The sequence below is a fragment of the Embiotoca jacksoni genome, unplaced genomic scaffold, assembly GCF_022577435.1.
Source record: "Embiotoca jacksoni isolate LCO1_2020_lvr unplaced genomic scaffold, fEmbJac1.0.p SCAF_15, whole genome shotgun sequence".
Lineage (NCBI taxonomy): Eukaryota > Metazoa > Chordata > Actinopteri > Embiotocidae > Embiotoca > Embiotoca jacksoni.
The window spans coordinates 3,809,529-3,826,127 of NW_027185285.1; the positions used below are offsets into that span (position 1 = coordinate 3,809,529).

General features: G+C 43.4%; 1 protein-coding gene across 2 annotated transcripts; it reads right to left on the reverse strand.

Annotated features, from left to right (window-relative positions):
* ppap2d (phosphatidic acid phosphatase type 2D) lies at positions 1-16,245 on the reverse strand. 2 transcript variants are annotated; one of them, XM_069148920.1, is made up of 7 exons: positions 15,970-16,244; positions 15,709-15,885; positions 4,228-4,385; positions 3,745-4,031; positions 3,562-3,619; positions 1,772-1,948; positions 1-1,551 (listed from the first exon to the last, which is right to left on the reverse strand). In XM_069148920.1, exons 2-7 carry the CDS (start codon positions 15,743-15,745, stop codon positions 1,447-1,449), a joined length of 822 nt encoding a protein of 273 aa, XP_069005021.1. In that variant the 5' UTR covers positions 15,746-15,885; positions 15,970-16,244; the 3' UTR covers positions 1-1,446. The 2 variants fall into 2 exon arrangements, with proteins under 2 accessions (XP_069005021.1, XP_069005020.1); XM_069148919.1 differs by having other exon boundaries at positions 15,709-16,245.
* Positions 16,246-16,599: the final 354 nt, after the last annotated feature.

The following is a 16,599-nucleotide window of genomic DNA, read 5'->3' on the forward strand; positions in this document are numbered from 1 at the left end:
AACATTCAACATTCATTTTAATGGTTTGGTTTTTTTTTTGTTGTTGAGTACAGTGGTTATTTCTGCCGTTGTGGCGTTCACAGACAAAACAAACAACAATAACTGGGAACACAAAAAATATAGCTTTCTGATAATATCTGTGGCTCAGTCTAGTAGTTATAACAGGTACAAAAGCAACTCTCCGTACCTGATCAACACAAACATACAAACAAACACTTACATAAACATGTAAAAACCGTCCAAAACTTGAACTAATACTTTTGAAATTCTGTGTGGTTTATAAAATGTCATAGCTATTTACATTCAGTTTGAATAATTATCATCTCAAGAAAAAAAAAACAATTATAGTGTATGAGTCTGACATTAACAAAAATAAACACTGATTATTCAAACTTGTGATAAAATATATAATATTGATTATAATTCAAAGGTTCCATTATCCACGTTCAAGTGCTATTAATAAAGATGCACAGGAGGGCCGCTGGGGTCGCAGCCACACATCTCCTGTCTGAGTGGCTTAATTAAAGGTGCAGCTCAAGAGATTGGAGTCCAGGGGCAAAACTTACAAAGGTTACAAAATTCAGTCAAACCTCCACCTCTGAGACACAGTCGAAGTGGTTAGTACATGAAGTGGAAGTGAAGGGAAGTTACCTGGTCAGATTCCTTCCCCCTCACGGCCTTGGTTACACACAAAAAGAAAGATAACATTGTATTACAGCGCGAATACTGTTTTTTTTTTTCTCTTTGTTTACATAAAGGTTATTTTTTTAGTCATTGTGATGTCAGGCAGTCTGATTAGAACAGTGGCACGTCAGGCCGCTGAGAGTAAAGATGGTTAGAAGTTGACGCCAGTGCTTGTTCCTTTGCACAGAGCTGTCTTTACATCTGAGGTTTGACGGTCTCAGTTCACAGCTGCTGTTTTTTTCGAGCCGAGCCGGGGATCAAAAACAGAGAGGAGGCTCATATTTAGCTCGTCTCTCACCCAAGACCAAAGGGTGACCAGTTCTGATTTGAAAGCTAACTAAACACACTCAGCAAAGGCCTCAATCCCAAAAGAAAACTAGTTAAACTGGCAACTTTCAACATTAGCAGCTTCTAAAAATCCCCATGAAAAATATACATATTTTTTTCATACAAAATATTTGTCATATTACAATGCAGTTCTTTTCACTGGATGGGTTTGACTTACAGTCAAATGTGCTTCTTGTATTTCACATGTGAGTGCGTAAATATGTTAGATGAATGTATGTTTTTGCATGTGTGTGCATCAGTATGCCCCAAAGTGTAAGCATGTGTTAGATTGTACTCTTTAATCAGATCTTTCTCTTAGAATGATTCCCTTTCTTATAAACTAAAGTTTTGTCTCTACTCCTCTGCCGTTCTCCCAGTATTTCTGCAGTCCGTCTCCTCTTATCCTCTGATTCCTGGGATAATAGCGTGCACCTGCTAACAGACAGTTTGCTGGCTGGACAGTGGACTCTCCAGGGACATGCTGTTGGGAGACAGGTCTGGACGGGCGCAAGGCTTAAACATGGAGGAGATGTAGAAGGCCTGCAGGCACAGACAAAAAAAATAAACATGTCAGGTAATATACACAGACCACACATGCTGTCAATCATTCACTGTTTATAAACAGCACGAGAGATCAGAATGAGGAAGATGAGGGGGAGAGCTGATCGTTTAGGCTAAGCAAAGCAGAGAGAAACAAATCCCGTGAAGTCAAAGATAACTCTTTCCAAGACTATTTAGACAACAGTGACTTTGGACATACCACCCAGTATGCAGTGAGCCCTCCCTGGATAAAGCCTGTGACGACGTCAGATGGGTGGTGACGGTAGTCCGAGATGCGGCTCAGGCCGGTGTAGATGGCGATCATCACTAAGAGGAACTGTATCAGTGGGCGCAGTATCCGAGCTCCTCGCCACAAAAACCTTGCCTGCAGATAGAACTGCAGAAAAGAAGATAAATGTTTTTATTATATTCACTGCAGACAAGTGAATATATGCATTTGTAAACTTGTCTGTTAATGTATGCCCCAAAAACACAAACTGATAATTAAGTTTAATGACTTAAGTTCTGTGAAGTCAGACAGAGCTCTTTAAGTGAAACGTGGGCATCCATTCAATCTGCTACCGAGAGGGGGAAGAGAAGCTTGGCATGATTTCATTAACACTTTCTAAACCCTGTTTCCTCCTGTTGTTCAGCCTCATCTCCTGCATCAGTGCAGAATGGATGCACGCGTCTGTAAAAAAATGGGGTCACAGGGCGAGCGAGATGCAGATGCGGGGCTAGCTTTATGAGGTGGCTGGAGGTCTGTCTGGGCCCGTCAGCCATTGGGGAGCACGTGGCCTACATTCCTGCGGTGAGGCCGACCCTCGCCGCGTCTTCAACTCATTCTCCTATCCCAGCCGAGAGCAGGTGTCGCTCTTCCCGCCTCACACACACTGTAGCAGCTGGCCAGGGTCCAGGTGGCATGTAGATACAGGTTTGACACATTCTCTCCAGGTTTTCTACAGTCTGTTGAAACATTAGCGAGTGCCTGCATTGTGTGTGTGTGGAGAAGCGATGGTATGAGAGAGAAGGGGAACCAGGGTTAACGAACACTGAGGCCCTTCTTTTTCCCAGACCACTTCCTCCCTTCAGTTCTCAATCCTTTTATTCCTCTTATTCAGTCGTACCGTACTCATCCTTGTCTTTCTTTCTGGGTCCAAAAGGAGCTTTGGGACTTCAATAGTGCTCAAGTTAAAATTCTCTTTGAATTTTCGACAGCAGCGACTTCATTTCATTCATTTAAGCTGTATGAAATATTTAGGTCAGCTGATCAATTAAGGGTTAATGACGAGGACATGTATTCCGCCATAACATTTTATGGATTATAATGTGCTTTTGTCTCCTCTAACTGTCTCTTCTCTCCCACAATGTACCCATGATTGCTGGGCAGTGCAGTGTGAGAGAAAGATGAAGGGGGGGGGGGGGGGGCTTGAGAGGGTGTCTGTTGCTGAAAGAAGCCTGTCGATCTCTCAGCAGGCATATTCAGCCCTCCACCCCCCTCGTCTAAATGAGACCCACAACAAGGCCTCCTCTGTCTGTGGAGTCTCTTCATCTATTCATGTTCCCTGTGGAAAACATTCTCCCTCATTCTTTAGCCTCCCTCCTCCTCCTCCTCCTCGTCCTTCTCCTCCTCCTCTTCCCCATCTCTCTGCCACACCAGCTCTTTCAGTTTGAAGCAGGATGCCTCTAGAGAATTGCTGCTCTCGAAAATCTCCTCCCTCACGATCGGGAAGCGTGAATTTATTTAACAGCACATGTCTTGGTGTGTGTTTGTGCATGTTTAATTAGCTTAGTTAATAGTTGCACACAGTGCTCTTGGCCTCTAGGGATTGGTGTTGTCTTTTAATAACTGAAAAGAAATCGAGAGCTGTGATATTTCCTCTCAACATTGTGAACACACAGTACCACATACTGTAATTACACACCATGCGCTCAGGTGAATGTGAAGGTCACATTCCAGATGTGTTTCAGTGCGAGTGTGTGTGTGTTTGTCGAGCAGAGGTGACTTACTGCCAAATAGAGCATGGTGTACATTGCGAAGGAAGCGTGGCCGGAAAAAAATGACTTCCTGAAAGAGAAGATCAATAAAAGATGACGAAGGTTAAGTTAAGTTACTGTACCACGCCTTTTGTAAACAAGCCAAATCATTTCTGAGCAAAAACACACATGCACACAACCCACACACACACACACCTCGCTTCCTCAACCAGCTTCTGGATGGGTTGCGTGCAGGGGGCCTGCGGCACGTAGCTCCCGGGAGTGCAGTTAATGGATGCGTAGGTGATGTTGCAGACAGACAGGAAGTTGGGTCGCAGGCGGCCCACGCTTAGCTTGGCCATGTTGGTGAGACTTTGACCCACACAACCACCAAACAGGAAGCTTCCCAATTCCTTGTACAGGCACGACACATAGCGGTTTCGAATAAAAGCCCGCGAGTGTACACCTCGAAAACGCACCCGGTAGCACTCACCCAGCGCGATCTGAGAAGGAAATAGGACAAGAGAACGTGGTTAACGTAAGTCATACTGCACAGCTACACAAATATTGGTACAGTGAATGTATGTTTGCTTTATTTTTTAATAAATGTAAACCAATCACATGCTCCATTATGCCATATCAAAGCAATTACAACTTTAAACTCACTGTCTGAACGCTTAACAGATATGGTTGCCTTACTGTGATGCCAGTGATGGCAATGCCACCAGCGATGAGCAAGCTGTCAGGGATGGCCTCTCGCTCCTTGTAGGGATAGGTGATGCTGGGGTCTCCACAGAAAAAGCCTCGTCTGTACGGAGTCACTGCCTTAAACTCGCATGCAAAAAATGGGATGGAGGCTGATGAAATGTAGGAGAGAGAGAGAGAGAGAGAGAGAGAGAGAGAGAGAGAGATGGAAGGAGGGAGGGAGGGGGGAGGGGAGGTAGATAAAAAAAAAAAAAAAAGATGACTTGATGAATTTCTGTGATGTGGTCCGTGCAACAACGATCAGAGAGGCCGAAGAGAGCAGAGATAGTCATACAGTCGGCTCACATAAAGGTAGCCTTCTCTTGTCTCGCAGGAGAAGAGCATGAGATGCAACATCATTTTGTGACATGATCTCCAGATTCCTGGGGATCAAGCATTCCACACATAGCTGCTTCCCCCAGAGGAGAGGGGTTGACAGACAGACAAACGGGGTGATGAGCATGACAGCGGAGAGTTAAGATGAGAAAGGAGGAAGATATTCGAGAGCTCGCTGCACACAAAAATTCAGTGCGCTAAAAAAGAACAATAAAGTCAGTGTACGAAGAGCAAAGTATTTTTCAACAAAGACGCTTTGTTCCAGTGAAAAGCAGAGACTGTAACTCACAGTTTATTAACAAGTGTCCCACATTATACTTCCAGGCTGGTCACTAATTATACAAACTCTGTATCAGGTGAAAAGGGTCATGGTCTGGCTCGCATAAGCAAACAAACCTCATGGTGAAAGTTCACATGATAAAAATGTCGCAACATTTTAATGACAAGAAGGGAGACGACATTTGTAGCCCACAAACGAGGCGAACTGAGCCACACTGCTTTTATCCTGCATTGTACTTCAAACTAATAGCCAATAACCCTTTAAAGGCTTGCCCAGCATGCTCTATTTCTCTGTCCCTAATCCCATGTCCCCTTGACACCCCAGGGAATGCAACACGGACATGGGACTAATCATTAACCTTTGTGCCTCTCCCTGTCATCTGAGGCCTGCTGGTTGGCTGGATCGCAGTCAGGCGAAAACACTGCTCCTGCCAGGGAATCTTTCAGACTACGTGACTGAGTAGTGCACAGGATGCACATTTCAAAACAGGCCAAAAAGGGAACAACATACGCACGCAACACACAAAAACTTGCCTGGAAATATTTCTGAAATCGTGACAGATCAGCACCGTTAACGTGCGGGAAATGAGAACCTGACATATGATACTGAAGATATGTCCTCACCTCAGCTTGGTTTCAGGTTGAGTCATTATTCTGTGGGCCATCCCTTCAAATTCTGATGTTCACAGTGACCATAGTAATAATCAACAAACTAAAGATTATTACTGCAGAAAACAACGAATACATGAAGAGCTCTAGTCACACATTTAACATTCATAAGACGAAAGCTGAGATACAGTCAGAGAGACAAACTGGATTATAAGAGATATACTGCAGTCAAAAGTGTTAATGAACTCTGTAGTCAAAGTCAAGCTGCCCTAACAGAAAGACAAAACACAGATTAAAAAAAAAAAAAAAAAAAAAAACAAGCCCACTTCCATATATTTCAAGAGATGTTAAGGAAGGAGAGGAGGGGAGGAGGGTGAGGGTGAGGGAAACACTCTGCAGACAGATAGCAGCGGCTGTGACGCCAGCAAAGAGGGAGAGACAGATAGGAAACACCTCTCATCTGACCCCGATCTCTCTCGCATCTCATTCACTCGCCACGTCTGCGGGCGGCTCGTCACACAAGTCACGTTGACATCACTCATGTCACACACCTGCACTCCTTCAGCACTGATGCTAATGTTCTGGTGTGGTCTCTTAAGTGAAGCTAGTCAAACCATCAAAATATATTAAAGTTTCAAGGTACATCATCTTAAATCATCCAATATTGTTTGACTCTTATAATGAGTTCTCTAATGGACTACACCATACAGAATATCATTATAAAGATATGTAATGTATTGTACATTACATATATTTAGGAACATTGCAGGAAACTGCTTGCTTGAAGTTATCATTATTTGAGTTTATATCAGCTAAGATCACTGGCGTGTTAGATAAATACTTTGTGTGGGAGTTATTAATCAACACCCTGCATAAGGGTATCCCCATTCATTTCTGCCACCAGCATAAAATTCACATTTCTGAATCTCTTTCATCCACATCTGCGTGTTTCATATCCAAGTGGAGACCTGCAGAGATATGGCCTGACTCACCACTGGTTAAAATTCAGCGCATGGGAATTTTTTTTTTTCTCCATTTAGTTTTAACTCAATAAACTCCATTTTAAATGTTTTGATTGAAAACCCATCCAACACAAAAACACCAAAAGTGGATAACACAACTTATAATGAAGAGCTGACAGCACTTTGTAACTTTTTACACAGACTCAGACGTGATGCATTTACTTTTAAAATTTGTGTTTTGGATTTGTTTTGGGGGGGACAGTTTATGTTCTAAAGTGCTGCTGATAAAGTTCAGCGTTGATGATGAATCAAATATAATAGGGACAATTGGGTGGCAAATAACAACTATTTTAGAGCTTTTTTGCCTTCCATATCATCCATTAAAAGGCCTTCTATGCCTTCTCATCAGATTCCACAATATGGCCAGTCCTCTCTCAATAATCAGTGTAATGCTGCATTGATATAGAGATAATGGATCGTCTCCATTAAGGCCAAAATACTCTGCAGTTACAGTATAGAAACATGGACCTCTTAAGAATCAATTTCAATACATATGGTCTAATGGGACCCATGAAGTGCTGAGCCAGATATTTTATGACTTCAATGCCAATACTGATGGCTTGTGTTATTTTCTCATTATTGCATGAACACTTGCAGACTTGCATCTAAAGGGCATGAAACAAAAGTCACTATACCAGGAAAAAGCTGTTTGCAAGGCTCCCAAATGAAGTCAATCCACCAAGTTTACCTCAACTTTAATTCTCACAAAAATTCTCATTGCTGTACAAAAAATGAAAACAAAGCGAACGTACTAAAAAAAAAAACACATGCCGAGTTATTCAGAATCAACACAATCTAATACAAATTGTCACAGTCAACCTCTATGCTTTGCAACTACATTAAAACTGTTCTCACAGCAAGACACAAAAACACTGCAGAGCCTCTCACATCATCTGTCAGGCAGCTGTGAGCAAACCTCTGCACCTGGCCAAGACAGGCTTAGAAAAAAAAAAAAAAAAAAAGAGACCAAGAAGGCCTGCGTGGGGACCCGAAAAGAGGCAGAGGAATGGGTCGGGCTCACACAGCCAGGCCAAACTGTGCTGCTTGCTGGACCTAACATTCAAAGCAGGAATGCTTTCAAATAGTCAAAAGGGACAGAAAGAAAGAGGAGGGAGAGGGAGGGAGGAAGGAGAAGAGGGGATATGTGCCTCACTCTGAGAAACTCTTCTGGTTCTAATTTACACATCTATGACCACAGCCCAGAATGAGCTCACTGTGAGAAGAGAACAACAACAACCAAAAGCAAGAAGATGTAAAAAAAAAAAAAAAGAAAAAAAAAAAAGGAAAAGCCTACGGAGAAAGTGATAAAAGGAAGAGTGCAAAGAAAAGAGGGCAGATGATAGATATTCATCGACATGCTTTCAGGTCATATTGCTCAACATCAGCTGATCAATACAGTGTCAAACTAAAAACTAGGCTAAAATTCATGGCCAGGAGGCTAGAAAATTGACAAATAGGAGTGAGTGCAGTGAAACTGGGGTGAGAGAAAGCTGAAGAGATGGAGCCAAGAGAGATGCAGCAGGGTTTCTCTATGAAGAACAGCAGACGGAGGCGATTAGTGGTGGTTCTGGAATGTGAAGGTCAGAGATCTGGGCTCTGCTGGGACCCGCTCTGTAAACACGACCCTGCCTCAACCAGCAGAATACCCCAAACACACATACAGACTCAACACATTCACATAAAAACCACACTTGGATGCAAACAAACCAAAGCCACAGCCGCATAGACTAACAGACAACCAAACAAACCGCAAAAAAAACCACCAGCACCTGGAAAACAAATGTGACCACCAAATAAACCACACCAGAACTAGTAAACCAAATACAATAAAACAATCTGAAAGACACGTACTGAGGCAAAGCGCCAGTTGCGGATGCTGCTGTTGGACAAACAGCCTGCACATCCTCATAGATTAGCAGAACACAGCCTAAAGCTATATCTAATGGCCATCTGTTTCATCACACCAAATAATATTTGACTGTAGAGGCCTCGGTCTACATTTGCCCTTTGATAGAACTGGAGGACAGACAATTAGTGACCTGTCAACACAGGTCCATCTGGCCTGGTTGAGCCTGGGCGGTGCAGCACCTTTCACGTGTGGTCCATCCTCACTCGGCCCCTCACCGGCGGGCATGTGCCAACGCTTCTCATCTAAAAATTGTAGCTGCTTGTTTACTTTCAAGTGAACCTTTCAAAATAATAAGAAGCTAGCAAACTTAATCGTGCAGTGTCGGAATTTGAATCTTCGCAAGCGTGATAATCCCTGGTAACGACATCACAGAGAGCAGCGTGACCGCCTCTCTGACATGCTCATAAGCAGCAGTCTTCAGTTGGCTTCGACAATTATTTGTGTAATAATGACTTGAGCTGCACAAAGCTGTCCCCATAATTTTCTACAGTATATGATCTAATCCCTACTCAGTCTAAATCAGGTACTTTAATTGTAAAGTCAATCATTTTTTGTTTCACTTGATATTAAAAAAAACAGTCTTTGCTCAAAGAGATGATCCGGGAAGAGACCGTATGCCCGATGACACAGTTTCCAGCACACAAAAGAACTCAGACACACACACACACACACACACATACACACACACACACACACACACACACACACACACACACACACACACAACTGCAGAGCAGGTAACACTTAAACAAGAGGTGGTGTCATTCGCACCAAGGTTGTGATTATGATTGGCAACCATAGACTGCAAGAAAAAAAACTATTAAAGTACTGTGTGTGTATGTGAGTGCATCAGTGTGTAGAAGTCGGTTCTTCTTGTTCTTCCCTGGTGGTCCAATCCAGGTAGCGGTTAGGTGGGAGAAGAGAGAGCGTCGGCCTCCTGCACTGAAGCACACCCGTTTCTTTTTCCATAATTGCCTGGATTATTATGAGAGACTGTTTTGTCTGCCCTGATGGCATCACCAAGAGATTTATCAGAGAAGAACAAAGAGGGACTGAGGAGCCACAACAGTCTTGGATCTTTGCTCACCAATCTGCTATCATCAACATCTGTTGCAGATGGACTCCACAAAACCTCTTTGAGAATACCCACTGCCTCATTTATCAACACATGTCCACCTCATATAAGGAGGCAAAGGCCCAGATAGAAACAGTGAGACCGCTTAAAGTAGCTTGCAGGTAAAAAAAAATGATGATATATATTTCGGTTTTATTGCAGTAAATCAATAAACTCACACAAAGTAAAGGAAAACCATGTGGTAAACTAAAATACAATGCTTTTCGCAAACAATTGTGTTGCCTTTAAGTTGGTTCACCTTCCACCAGAGAACCAGGGGAGCTCTTTACTTGCCCTTTCCACTGTTACTGTTGCCACTGGCCAGTGGAGACATGCTTCCCACAGCTGCTACGGTTCTCTCCACACTTCACTGCCCTGCTTCCTGGAGCCGGGCTCTGGAGTTCAGGGCATGAGTGGTGAGGTTTGAAGTGGGCTGTCTGTCTGCCTGTCTGATTCAGCAGGAACATAAAGGACCCGCCACTGTGGTATGTACCTTGGAAACTTTAAAGGAGTTCTCTGGTGGTTTTTGCAGGCGTGACGGTAAGGGTGTGCGCCGTGGGATGAGGGCTGTCAGTCTGCAACATCAGAATGACGCAGGGTTGTGGTTTAGACTGCAGGGGAAGTATTTAGCATTGAGTGGCCCGGTTGTGGCACCGCTGTTCGTGGAGGAAGAGTTGAGGGCTGCAAGGCTGTCTTGTTGGTGTGTTTTGGTTTTGAAGAGGAACCAACTTGGAGCAACTTCAGAGAGGAGCTCGAAAGGATAAAGTAAGAGAAGGCTCCAGCAGGTGAAATGTGACACGATGATAAACTAGTCTGGGTGATGGGGAACCGTGCCGGGCGCCAAGAGGGGTTGTCTTCTTATAGGGGGACAGGCAGACGAGGATGAGTCATTAGCTCTGCGAAGGCAGGGCTATAGGCTGAATTTGGAGTCAGGTAGATAGTCTGATGGTAAGCCTCTCCAGGCCCATTCTAGCTAATGTGCGCTGAGGATTAGAGTGCTACACGCATCTTTATTCACTCATTACGGCTAATACCTATGGACCACCCTGGGCACTTATAGAACCGTCATCGAGAAGATTGCAGCTGTCTCATTAAAAGTACATTTGAAGCTATTTGCTGTCTGAACATTTCCTTTCCTTTTCTGAGTACTACTTCCTCACTAGGACATAAACAGGCAGCTGTGTATACGGTTCCCTCAGGCGCCCATGGCTCTGACCCCTGACCCCTACTGTAGATCCTCAACTCCTTCTCTCATGCGACTCTCCACTCTCCCTCCCTGGGGCCGTTCACTCATTCAGGCTCTCACTTGCCCCCCCCCCCCCCCCCCCCAGTCTTTGGCTGTCTGAGAAATTTCGGAGGCCTGCGTTGACTCTAGTGTGCTAATGGATGAAGGAAGACGTACAGTCAATGGACCGGTGTGGTTTGTCAAAGTAAGTGTGCACCTAATGGATTCCCGAACCTCCACAGTGCTGTCAAATGGGAAGAAGATGCATTAATATACTAACAAGGGAGAGGAAGCGAAATCACTTCTTCCACTAGCTGATGATTTGACTGAGACATTTTTAATGACTCTCCATCTGTCAGCCACAGAGTGACGCCAATGTGTTCCATAACTTCAGAGTGTCAGGGCCCAAGACGTGCAGCAAAACAGGACTGGCAAATTTGTCAACAAACAGCACGCACATGGCAGCTGTAGTAGGGTGTCCGCATTAACAGCCGCGATGACTCATACGCACACAAACACCCGCACCCACACTTTTACTCGCACACGCACACATGAACACACACACATAGGAGACGATCTAATATTCCTGGGCCTGTACACACCGGCATGTTGTGACGTGCTGGCCTCTTGCTGTCTCACTCACTTGGCAGCTTTCTCTGCCAGAAGAACAGGACCAGAAATCCTCTAACATAAACCCGCCACCCGCCCATAACACATGCAGACATAAAAACACACACGCGCACGCGCACACGCACACGCACACACAAACGCACACACCTCGCTACGTTGCCGGGACACCTTCAGTCCCAAAATAGAGTTTGTCTGAAGAAAAAAGGAGAGAAAAAGAAGAGAGGGTTTGAGTGGAGATAAGCGAGAAAGAGAACAACCCTTTTAGAATTCAGATCATTTGGATAGATACCAGTCATCTCGTCCTGGCATGCTACTTCATGTCTCGAACAAAAACACACACACACAACGGTGATTAACTGATTCCAGCTTTCTCTTTCTATCGTATGCAAAAACTTGTTTTGCTATTATGTGAATTCACTTTCTCGTGTTTACCAGACCAACCGATGGCATTCATGAACAGAGAAAATCTTTTCACTCTTGTGTGTAGTTTCAACATAGGCTAAAACCCTCTGCATATAAAAGAGTGTGTGGAAATGACACCGTTTCATAATTAACCTCCTGCAGAAGGTCAAGCCCAGCGGCAACCGTAATGTTCCGTTTCGGCTATATAAGCTAATAATGGATTTTCAAGAGCCACTTCCATTCTTTTCCCAATTACCCTAAAGAGAGTCAATAACTGACTTTATTGGGGGTGATGACAGAGTAAAGACCACCTGTGCAGGAGTGAACCAGCAGTGCAGGCTGGGAGGCCTGTTCCTGCACGCTCCTCAGAAATGACAAGCACCCAAAATGTCCTGACCTCTGGGTTGCTGGACGCCGGGCCTCAGATGAAGCCACAGGTCGCAGATTTCAACCAACTCCCCTCACAGCCCTGACAGGAATGCACGCGCACACGTTAACACACGAGCAAGCCCATGAACTGATTCAGGCATTTGCAGCATTTACATGGAACTCACTGGCACTGAGCTGAAGACCAAGAACAGTCTGTCTTTGTGAAGCATCTATCATGTACATGTCTTAACAGCCCCACAAACAACACAGGCGAATTAGTGAAGCACAACAATGTTTAACAAGCTTGGTGTTGGGTAAGAATAAGATCAGGTAAACGGAGTCAAAGACTCGGCTAATGTCCTCAATATCCCAGCATTCCACACACAGAATAGAGTTTTTAATTCATATTACCACAACATATGAACTTAATGTCGCCACTTTAAACGTGAAGAAAGCACCAAAGAGACATAAGGAGACAGTGATAACCTCAGAGCATTGTGGAATTCCTCTTCAGCTGATCACATAATGAGGACGATTGCTTCAGGGTGAAATTCCAGTTACTGTCATGAATGAGCCCCTTTACAGGATGAATAATGCTGGCGGGTCAACTGTCTGAGGGGATGTGAAGATGGCAGTGTAAAAGGGAAAATTTGGTTAGTCAGAGATAAGAGGGTTAAGAGAAATGAAGAGCCTTATTTATTGGATGGCATTCACTGGAAAATGCCCACAGATGAGTCAATGCCAGACCTCTGCTGATGACTAGCATGAGGGTTATCGTGACAGAAACAGGCAGGATGCAGTCAGACAGATGGGAATCTATGAATAATCGAATAGCTAAGAAGTGCTACCATTAGTCACAATGGGTATAATAGTGCATTGCAGTGTACCGTATATTGTGCTTTCATTTTAGTACACATTGTATGTTGAACAATTCACCACTTGTGAGTTCAAGTTGGCGTTCGTGTTGTGGATCTGAGACGATACAGTGAGTGTCAGCACATCTCGTTGGGCTTCATGAAACAGTATAGCACTGTTTTTGTTTTGTGTTATTTTTTGCCGATAATAAACCACTAAGCTTGATGCTTAGTGACTCAGTGGCAGCATTATCTAGTCAGAGGGGGAATAAGAGGGATCAGGGTAAGCAGTTTTGTGAGAAAGCAAGTGGCGTGTAGTTTGTATCTCCGGAGGAGAACTGAGAGAGACTATTTCCTCCGTTGTGCTGACTGATGCTGGGTTGCAAGCCACTTCCTAAACCCAGAACAAAGCTGGAGAACATAGTGTGCAGAGCGAACGGCTAATAGCATACCTGCAGGGGTTAAGAATAACACGGCAACGAAAGTAACTGCTTCACACTGTTGTTTTGTTTGTTCGGGCAACTTCCTACACTTTAACTGTCAATGAGCCTGAGACCTGTCGTTCTGCCTCGACGGGTTCTGCCTCTCTTGTATTTGCTGCCGGTCCGGATAACCACTCATTCACACAACACTGGTGCTCCCTTCCCCATCACAATCATGTGATATGACAACATGCAATTTATGGAATCATATTTGGTCTCACTTTTCACAAAATCAGTTGGTGCCAAACTCGGCCGTCAAGGTTTCCAAGCGTTTCTGATGATAACCCGCCTTAGAGGCGGAAACTAATTAAGAACATTTACTCAAGTACTGTACAATTCCAAATGCATTTCTAGGGTTCTGGCACTTCATTGAAGTAGTCTCATTTTATTTAACTTTCAAGCAACAAATTTCTGAGAAAAATATCTTTCTCTTTCCTTCCTATACATTTCTGTAGTCACTATATTATAGATAGATAGATAGATAGATAGATAGATAGATAGATAGATAGATAGATAGATAGGTCTAAAATATGATGCATTACAGCATTTTTGACACAACGCATTAATCGGCTTTAGAGCTTAAGCGATTAGTCTATTAATCAATTTATGTAGTGACAGAAAGTCAATCGCAAACCATTTTGATAATCGTTTTGGGTTATTTCTATTGAAAAAATGCAAACATTTTCTGATTCAGCTTCTTAATTGTGGGTTTCTTTAGTCCTTCATGACATTTTTCACTATCAACTAATCTGGTGATTATTCTCTTGATCAAGTGAGCTGTTTGGTCTTAAAAATGTCAGACAATTATAAAAAGAAAATGTCCACCAGTGTTTCTCAAAGCCCAAAGTGCAACCAAAAATGTCTTTTTTTTTTTATCCAACCAACAGTCCACGACCAGAAAATATCCAGCTTTTAAAAGCTGAAATCAGAAAATTGAACTCAATAGAATTCAAAACTATTAATCAATTGTCAAAATACTTAGCGGTTAATTTTGTGTCAATAGACTAATCGATTAATCAACTCATCATTGCAGCTCTTGTGTAATTCTAGTTAAATTGGGTCTCAGCTTTTGTGCCATATACTAAACAGAATGATAATTATAATGCTGATCCACACTGAATCAAAAGACAATGTGAACGAATCTCAATCGCATTATCCTCATATGTATCCATATGGATACCAATTTACCAAGTTAAATTGTAACTCAAGTGCACGCTTGTTAAAAACTTTTGGGTTTGGCTACTACTGTTTGCACATAAAACACTCAACAATTTAGCAAGTTTCAGCATCTTAAAACTAGTCAATAAGATGTAAAAACAAAAAAAAAGACTGATCGATGTATTCAAAACGATCCTAACTTGCCACAACTAGCTTATTAAAATTCACTATCAGTCGGTATCCATTTGTCATCTGTGTGTAATAGAAAACCTCATTTTGGCCATTCCTTTGTAATGGTTATGACAGTGGCCCCTCAGTTATTGTCCACATGTTGTTACTGATATTCTGTTTCTCCTTGTGGAACCCGCTGGTTACTTTTATTGAATTATAAGCCTGCATAGCCTTCCAGCAGAGCATGGTAAATTATTTGTGGCCAACATTGAGTAATCCAGCAGTGAGAGAGGCTCAGCGAACAGAGGTAATTTTCGGCACGAAAACACATGCACGGTGCATGTGTTTTTTTATTTTTTTTTTTTTTATCCCTATTCCCACGTTCTTCTCCCGGGAACTTTTGGGGGGGGGGGTGTTACCATGGGAACAGATGAATTCCCGGGACAACTCCACTGCTGCCAACTGAGCCCCCCGTCTCCATCCCTCCCTCCCTCCGTCCTGACCCCACGTGCACCGACGGGACCGAGCTCAAGTTTTCTGAACAGTTTCCATTTGACTTCTGAGAAAAAAAAAAAAAAAAACGCTTTGCAGCTTTGTTAACTTTAACAAACCATCACCATTGTTTTGTGTTGATTTCCTCCAGATTTGTTTCTTAATAACATCTACAAAAAAAAAAAAAAAAAAAAAAACTATCTGAAAACAGAAGCAAACAGAGGAACCTTTAAAAAGTTAATTGTCGTAATCAAAGCTTTGAAAAAGTGGAATCAATTTTCATTGCATTAAATAGAGAACCATATTTCAAATGCAGAGCAAAAACAATGCAATGTTTGCTGGGGCAGTTCGTTTCAAAGATGTAGTAAATGCACTCATTCTTACCAACACAAAGGCAAATGACATCCAGACCGACGAGCATCTTCCTCTTGGTGCAAAACGAGCTCTCCTCCTCGGGCTGCGTGAGGAAATGTTTCCCAGCTCCGTTCTCCTTTCCTTCCCCAGCTCCTTCACCGTCCGCCAACCGCAGCTGGAGCTCCGCGTCCCGGGGCAGCGTGTTGCCTTGAGTAACGGTGGAGTTGAACTTTTGCATGTCTTTAGCTCGAATAAGTTTGTGACAACTTGTTCAAAAGTAGTTGCACTTACTCCTCTCTTTCTCTGGGAAGTCCCAAACGTTCTAGTCCGTCCGTCCTTGGGGCAGCAAATCCATGTCAACCAAAAGTTTGACAGCAGCAGAGCAAAACAAACAAACCTCTAGTTGAGACGCTTATCATCCAAAGGAAAAGAGCAGGGGGAAAAAGCGAGGCGGGAGTAAAGTGGAAATAGGAGGGAACTCTCCAGCTCAGTTTAACCTCACAACAAACTTCTGAGTGCAGGGAGCCTCCGTGCTCTCAAATGTCCTGAACACGCCAACATTTGCGTTTAAGTCACCAAACATTCACGAAAGAATGAACTTTGGAGTGCAAACTTTCAAAATAAAGTAATTTCCTTCACGAACGATCGTGGAACATTTATTTTGGTAAAAATTGCGAAACATTTCCGGTGTTATGTAGTTTGACTCCATACTGCTGCTGGCTTGCAAACCTCAGTGGTAAAACCCACAAAGTCGATGTGTATCGATCGGACTGGAGCTCGCAATATGTTCGATCCACCTGACCTGACAGCTGTTTGACTGGTACTGTCCACTGAGATGTGTCCTGACTCATTAAACTGTCCCACCCATGTCAGGACACCAGGAGTGGAGGGAGTATTCAGATCCTTTTGCAAAAGTACCAA